Here is a 7,250-nt window from a genome sequence, read left to right as displayed (position 1 = left end):
TCGCCTCGGCGCGGGCCTCCCGTCTCCCCGCCCCCAACTTGTTGCGGCCGAGCCGGGAGACGGCCTGTTCCGCTCGCTGATTGTAAAAGGGTTTGACTTGCAGCTGACCCCGGGTCAGGACTTTCTCTGCACTAATCCCGCTCTCTTTAGACACAAAACACGCTGCCCTCTTCCCTCGCATCAGTCATCTTAATCCCCCCGGCGGCTGACACCCCGCGCGGCCCCCGGCTGCACCCGAGTGGGCTGGGGGTGGACGCCCGGGACCCCACGCCCCTCCCGCGCCGAGCCCGCGGGGACGCGGTGGAGCGGAGGGGGGACGGGCCGCCCCCGGCACCTGCCGATCCCGACCCGGACTCCGGGGGAGCGTCCCGGGCCGGGCCGCGGTGGGGAGGCGGGCCGCGGCGAGAAAAGACAAAGGAAAGGCCGGGAGCGCAGGGCAGGAAAGCGGAGGAGACGGAGCGGGAGGGGCGGTTGAGGGGAGGGGAGAGCGAGGCTCACGGGACGGGAAGGGACGGCTGGAGAGCTGCCGAGAGAGGAGTGAACGGGAGGAGAGGCGGGGGCCGAACCGCGAACCCGGCAGGAGGAGGGCGACGGCGGGCAGCCGGGCCCCGGCCCGGAGGGGACCGGGACCCGCACGCCGGGCGCCGCCCGCCGCCGACGCTGCCGGGCTCCCGCGGGCGGGCGGAGCGGGGTCCTGGCGGGCACGCAGCTGGGGAGGAAGGGCCGGGAAGGAGGGGGGCGGCGGGGGGGAGAGGAGGGAGGGAGGGAGGGGAGGGGAGGGGAGGGAGATAGGGGAGGGAGGAAGAGCTCCGCACCCCCCGCGGGGCCTCGCCGTCGGGCTGGGGGAGGCGGGCCGGGGGCCGGGAGTGGGGGGTGAGGGTGAGGGGTCGCAGGTACCCTCCTCCAGGGCTCGGCCTCCGCGCGCGCGCCGTCCCCGCGCCGCCCCGACCCTGCGGGGCTGGGGGGGCGGGGACCCGGGCCCACCTCCCTCGGCTCCTCGCTCCGGGGGGCCCGCGCCCCCTCAACCCCTCCCCTCCCGTCCCGGCCTTTCAATCCCGCCAACTAGTCATGCTGGGAAAAGGGCTGCGTCAAGGCCAAGTCTGCTTTTCACTTGAAGTTTCCAAGGAATCAAACCTATTATTACGTTCTGTCGCCGACGTTTCTGGAGCCTCTGCCCCGCGGGCCGGGCTGCGGAAGCGGGGGAGGGGGCGCGGGCGAGCGGGGTCGGGGCCGCCCCGGAGCGCGCCTTCCCGGGGCCCGCAGCCCGGGAGGGGCTTCTCGAATTAGCTGGAACTTTTCGGAGACAGAAATCTGCGTTGGCCGCTCTTTGTCGGGAAAATGAAACGCGCGAATACGCGTGTTGTTCTTCTCCCACATGCAGGATTTTAATAGACCTCTCAGTCACCGCCGCCCGACGCGCATCTGCACATCAGGCGCGCTCTACGCGCTACCCGTGTTGAAATTAATTCACTTCTCCAGCTACCGGTGGGTTTCTTTGGCGGGGAGGAGAGGGTAGGGTCAAAGTCTTAACAACAACGAAAGGGGCCCGTGAGCTTAAAATAAAACAGGGGCGGGGGGCGGAGGACAGAAACGAGCAAAAAATTCCTCCAGCAAACAAACCGTGCTACCCTCAGCCTGGAGAGCCGGGCGGCGCACCGAGGCCGGTTCCTGAACTCCCGCGGTCGTCCCGGCACGAAGTTGTGCGAACTTTGCACAAGGCCTCCAAAGACCGTCCGCGCTCGCCACACGGTTTTCCTGCAAAATTGGAATAAGCGATAGAAGTACCGCCCTGGGATCTGGAAGTGGATGAGGCCATCACAGTATAATGATGGTCACATAACATTTTCAGTTCGTGAATAGGGTGAGGGGTACCTTGGCAAGAACGGAATTCACAGTTGAGTGAGGCGTCTCGGGAGCCTTGTGGAATATTCTCACCGCGAATTTAAATCGAAGAGACAGTGCTGGAATGATAAGATCTCAATCCTGAAGGATGAATCCTAGCTAATTTCTACTCCCCCATCCCAGGTTGTTTTAAAATTGAATCATTAAAAAATTTATATTTGCTTTCCTTCACATTGTTCTAGTCAACAAAACTGCTGGATATCAGGAGTTCCCTCTTTGAAGATCTTCCTGGGTTTTTTAACAAAGTGGCTTGGGCCACCTGGCATTGACTATTTCTGCTGACTCTGTATGAGACAGACAGGGGGAAATGCCACACTGTAAGTCCACCTTTCAGGAAATCGACAGACAGCTCTTCCCAGAGTCCCCCGCATCCTGCTAAGCTTTCTATAGTCAGAAACGTTTCAGGTGTTACCCACATTACTAATATTCTTATGCCAATAGTCGAGCATAGATACAAGTTTGGTCACACATATATTCGAGCACAACCCCACATCTGTCTGCCACCTTAGTAAGTGCAGGGAGATGCTGCAAAAGAGCCAGCCGGAGTCCACTGAACTCTGTATATTTCAGAGTAAATGAGGCCTGCACCTTAGGCTGCATGTGGAGTTCACAGAGCGTCACAGAATTTCCTCTCCCAGAGGGGACTGTGTGTGGCATTTATTCCCAGACTATCTCACTATCTGAAGATGCTGTTCTACTCAGCAGTCCCTATGTATCCAAACACATCAGATTGCTAAAGCAAAAAAAAAAAAAAAAAAAGAGGGAAAAGAAAAAAGAGGGAGACTTTATTATCTTGTTAGAAAGAAGCAATTGACGTCGTTCTTGAAATTTCTGCAATCACCTTAAGGAATGAGTGGTTGAGGCAAAATTATCAGTGACTCCAAAAAATGACACACGTCAATTGTCAGGTGAGCATTTTACTTAAAACTATTCCCCAGCATAGGCTGAAAGTACTTCTCATTAACCTGCCAGCATAGGCCCACGTTTGGAAGTATAGTCTATACTCATTCCAGGACAAAAAAAAAAAAAAAAAAGATGTTAAGAAAATGAGGGGTTGATGAAATCAACATATTTCCATCTGGCCTAAAAGTTTGTTCTTTTCAAAAATATTTCATCTTTATGCTGTGACTAATGTCAAAATGTATTTGCTACAGTATAATTTTAAATGCAATATTTAATGCTGTCAGATTACTTGAAGACAAAGTTTTACAGAAAACTTTAAAATCCAGAAAAAAACTGCAAGGTACCAATAAACACCTAGAAAAAATATAATTAAAAAATTTAAAGCATCAAACAACCTCAGATCTCATTAGAATAATAAACACCGCATTTTGCGTTCACATCGGTTAACAGCTTGCATCCCAGTGTCACGGCGGGGCATGTGGGGCGGTCGGTTCTGTGTGTGTGAAAATCCAACGAAATTATTTTGTCCCTTTCCAAGGAGACATATACCAGAGGGAGGGGCTGAGGACAGACGGAGGGGCCTCGGTTGCAGTACATTTTGGTTTAGAGAGTGCGTTTCTCCTTGAGCCAAATTCAGACAATTTCACTCGCAATCTTGTTAACTGCCCGGGAGTCGGGGGCCCCCGCGCCCCCGCCGTGGTCTCTGTCATCCATCCTTGGCCTGGTCCCGCCACTGGGGTCTTCTCTCCTCCCTCCTCCGCCCCAAACTGCACTCAGGTCCCGGGCCAGCTGCAAGAGGCAAAGCCCGAAACCAGGGATCGAAAAGCCCGCCGGCAGCGGCCGGCAGCTGAAAACTACACACCCAACGGCCGGACTACAAAACTATAAATTTTTTGGGGGGGGGGGAGCAATTATTTCTCGTTCCGTAATAACACTGTAAACGCTACAAAATAACCTACCGATTTTAACTTCCCTCCGTTCCTCTGAATGCAGCTCCATGAAAACCGTACCCTCTCCCCTGGTGTTCCCTCCGTTTTAGTTCATGCTGATAATTTTTCTTTCTCCTTAGTCAGATTTACTGATTGTGTTTTGAGCTCATAAAACATGAATCTAAATTTAGCACGTTTCAAGTTTAGGGGGAAAAAACCGGACTTTTCTCTCTCAAATTTATTGACTCAAAGCTCGATGCACTTTTAGGGTGGAGGTTCCTTTACCGTTTTGAGCAGAAAGGCTTTTCGGGAAACTATGTACATAATCTGAATCCTCCTCCCCACACCGCAACGCCTCCAATAAAAACTGCACAACGCGTTTACATGAAATAATACAAAACAAAAACCCGGAAATGCTCAGATACAGAAAGTTTTACAAAACCCAGAATAACGCTGCCGTCTGAGAGGGGTGCGAGTGGGGATCTCTTGGTATAAATTAACCAACCAATCCCCCAAGGCGGTAACGACCACCAAAAGCGTGTGCTTGGCTCCGGCTCACTACACCGATAACAAATGAGAACAGCTCCCCGCGTCGCCGGCACCCGACGCCGTCAGGAGGCGATGCGGCCGGAGGGCGGGCGCGCGGCCGGGATAGAAAAAAGCTGGCGTCGCCTCTCGCATGGTTTGGTCTCTGTGTCCCCTCGAGCAAAGAAAACGCTTTCTGCCTCCGCGGGTGATAAATACTGTACAAAAAGTCTCAAGAAAACACCGAAGTTCAGTCTCAAACGCACAACGGTCCCGCCTAGCGGTCCCCAGGAGCTCCCGGTTAGGGGGGCCGGGTGTCACCTGGTGCTCGGCGCCAGTGTTTGCTTGTTTACGAGAACGTGGAAACGTCTGTACAAAAGCCAGGCGGCCCGTCGCCGGCCGCAGGGCCCCCCGCGTCCCTAGATGTGCGTCAGGGGCACCGTGCCGTTGACGCCCGCGCCCGCGCCCTGGTAGTGCTGCGGCAGCGAGTGCAGCCGGCTCTGCGCCGCGGCTGCGGCCGCCGCCGCCGGGTCGCCGCCCTCGCCGGCCGGCAAGTACATGCTGATCATCTCACGCAGGTCCCCGGGGCACGGCGCCCGCGAGTGCGCCGGGGCCGGCGGGCTGCCGCTCGGCTCGGACTTGACGAGCGAGCCGAGCGCGCCCAGGGCGCCCGACGACGCGGCCGCCGCCGCCGCCGCCGCCGCCACGGCCGAGTTCTGGTGCGCGCCGCCCGCGGCGGCGGCTGCGGCGGCCGCGGCGCCGTAGGGGAGGCCGCCGTAGCCCGAGGGCGAGGCGCTCATGTAGCCCTGCGAGTTGGAGATGGGGCTGTACTGCAGCGCGCCCATGTCGTAGCGGTGCATGGGCTGCGGGTTGTGCGGGTGCGCGTGCGGGTGGTGCGGGTGGGGGTGCGCCGGGTGCGCGTGCGGGTGCGCGCCGCCCGCGCCCGGATGTTGCCCGTAGGCCAGCTGCGCCTCCTGCATCATGGCCGCGGCGGCCGCCGCCGCCGCCACCGAGCCGGGGTAGGCGCCGTTGGCCCAGCCGTTGACGTGCGCGTAGCCGCCGGCCGCCGCGCCGCCCGGGCTCTCGAGGCGCTGGCCCACTGCCGCCGCGCCCACACCCACGCCCACGCCCATGGCCACGGCCGTGCCGCCGCCGCCCGCGCCTGCCGCCAGCAGCCCGCCGGCCAGCGAGTACTTGTCCTTCTTGAGCAGCGTCTTGGTCTTGCGGCGCGGCCGGTACTTGTAGTCCGGGTGCTCCTTCATGTGCAGCGCGCGCAGCCGCTTGGCCTCGTCGATGAAAGGCCGCTTCTCGGCTTCGGACATGACCTTCCACTCGGCGCCCAGGCGCTTGCTGATCTCCGAGTTGTGCATCTTGGGGTTCTCCTGGGCCATCTTGCGCCGCTGTCCGCGGGACCACACCATGAAGGCGTTCATGGGCCGCTTCACCCGGTCCTGGTTGGCCTTGGCTCCCGCGCCGCCGCCGCCGCCGCCGCCACCGCCGCCCCCGCCCGCCCCGGCCGGGCCCGACAGGTTCGTGGGGGCCTGGGCGCCGCCGGGCGAGTGCAGGTCGGTCTCCATCATCATGCTGTACATCGGGGCGGCTCGCGGGTTCACCGGCACCGCGAGGAGGGGGCCTGGAGCATAGACGGCCGGGGGGCGGGGGGGACGGAGAGGGGCTCAGACGGAACGAGCCGTGGGTCGCGGGGAGAGGTCCTGGCAGAGAGAAGAATGGGGAGAGGTGGAGGCGACAGCAACAAAAAAGAGGCAAAAACACACGCACTTAGCGCCGGTCCGGCTCACAGGTGGAAAGTTTCTCTGCAGCACAAACCACTTGCCAAAGAGGCCGAGGGCCGGGATCGCCGTCGCCGCCGCAGCCGGGTCGCCCTCGGCGGAGCGGTGCAAACAGGTTCAGTCGCGGCCAAGTTGCAGCTCCACTTTCCGGGACGCGAGCGGTGCGCGGGGCCCGGCCCGGGGCTCGCCGCCGCCGCCGCCTCGCCCGCCCGCCGCCGGAGCCTCCTTCCTCCTGCGCTCGGTCCTCCAACTCCGGGGCTGCAACTTCTAGCAGCGCGGCGCGCCGCGTGCGCTAGGCATGTGCCGGTCCCAGGTGCCCGTGGGGAGCGAAGCACCGAGGGGGGAGCGGGGGGGGGCGGGGGGGGGCGCTCACGGTGCCGCCAGGGAGGGGGGCCGGGGGCAGCGGAGGGAGGGCAGGCGCGCACAGAGGGCCAGAAAGCAGGGCGGCCGAGCCCGGGATGGGCTGCCCGCTGCCTGCCCGGGGCCGTGCGCTCGGAGCGGAGGCGCACGCGGGGCCGGCGGCGCGCGGGGCCCAGCAGCCATACGCCCGGCCCGGGCTGCCATTAAATGAGCGCGCCGCGGCCAATGGGAGCCGGCGGCGGCGGTGATTTGCATGGCGCGCTGGCGAGTGACGTGGGGAGGGAGTAGAGGCGCCGGGCGCGGGCGGCGGAGCGGGGAGGAGGGGGAGGAAGGAGGGGGAGCGGGGGCAGGAAGGAGGGGGGAGGAGGCCCGGGAGGGGGGTCACAGCCACGCTGCTTCCTGAGCGCGCGCGGCGGCGGCGAACCCCGAGCTCACCCTCCTTGCCTCTCCCCGCCCGCGCGCTCCGAACGATTAACGATTGGGTTTAAAAGCGAAGACGAAGAAAGAATCCTGCGGGGCGGGGGTGGTGGTGGCGGGGGAATGCAGCCCGGAGCCTTGTTTAAAAGAGCGCAAAGGAGACCCGGCTCCTCCTCTGCTCCCCTGCCAGCCAACTCTGCGCCTGCTGGGAAGGGGAAAGTTGGAGGCCGAGGCGGCATCCTCGCCCTCATCTCGGCCCGAGGGCCGGAAAGCAAGGGCGCGCCCTTGGGAGCAGGGGAGACCGTCCTAGGTACACAACTGGAAATCTCCCCTCTCCCCGCACCCCGCGGGCTCTCCGGCGAGGCCTGGGCAGCTCAGCCCCCCGCCCTCCCACGGATGCACGCTTCACCGCCGCTGTGCTGAA

General features: G+C 61.7%; 1 protein-coding gene across 1 annotated transcript; it reads right to left on the bottom strand.

Annotated features, from left to right (window-relative positions):
* Window positions 1-3,880: 3,880 nt before the first annotated feature.
* On the bottom strand, window positions 3,881-6,156 carry SOX1 (SRY-box transcription factor 1). The gene is made up of 2 exons (XM_079903267.1): window positions 6,087-6,156; window positions 3,881-5,971 (listed from the first exon to the last, which is right to left on the bottom strand). The coding sequence occupies exon 2, from the start codon at window positions 5,849-5,851 to the stop codon at window positions 4,679-4,681; it is 1,173 nt and encodes a 390-aa protein (XP_079759393.1). The 5' UTR covers window positions 5,852-5,971; window positions 6,087-6,156; the 3' UTR covers window positions 3,881-4,678.
* Window positions 6,157-7,250: the final 1,094 nt, after the last annotated feature.

Source organism: Stenella coeruleoalba, assembly GCF_951394435.1.
Source record: "Stenella coeruleoalba genome assembly, chromosome: 18".
In the NCBI taxonomy this organism is placed as follows: domain Eukaryota; kingdom Metazoa; phylum Chordata; class Mammalia; order Artiodactyla; family Delphinidae; genus Stenella; species Stenella coeruleoalba.
Note: the sequence above shows the minus strand (reverse complement) of the source record. Positions and strands in the feature narration are given on the sequence as shown.